Source organism: Penaeus monodon, chromosome 25 (genome assembly GCF_015228065.2).
Source record: "Penaeus monodon isolate SGIC_2016 chromosome 25, NSTDA_Pmon_1, whole genome shotgun sequence".
Lineage (NCBI taxonomy): Eukaryota > Metazoa > Arthropoda > Malacostraca > Decapoda > Penaeidae > Penaeus > Penaeus monodon.
The window spans coordinates 38073913-38074152 of record NC_051410.1 but is presented as its reverse complement, the minus strand read 5'-3'; the positions used below and the strand labels follow the sequence as shown (position 1 = coordinate 38074152).

Sequence of the window (240 nt, the reverse complement as noted above, 5' to 3'; positions counted from 1 at the left end):
CGCCAGTAAATAATAAAGTTAGTCCTCCCCCCGACCCGCAGCAAGGAAGGGGAAACTATCCTATGAGGAGCCGATGTCACAGCCGCCTGAGTTGGACGTCGTGATGTTGGTCGACGAGAACGCCTGCGATGACTTTGTCTACGAACACCTTGTGGGTCCCCTGCCTGGCGTCCTCAAGAGAATAGCTCAGGGGAAGAATGTCAGGTGAGGAACGAATTTATGTGTTCCCGACCATACCTT

At 53.3% G+C, this 240-nt stretch overlaps 1 protein-coding gene across 1 annotated transcript in view; it reads left to right on the top strand.

The window, feature by feature from the left end:
* Positions 1-240, top strand: part of LOC119589223 — a gene marked incomplete in the record, with an annotated part of 32073 nt that overhangs the window by 28517 nt on the left and 3316 nt on the right. The window contains 1 exon segment of the mRNA XM_037937828.1: positions 42-204. Within this exon segment, the coding sequence (XP_037793756.1) occupies positions 42-204 (163 nt within the window).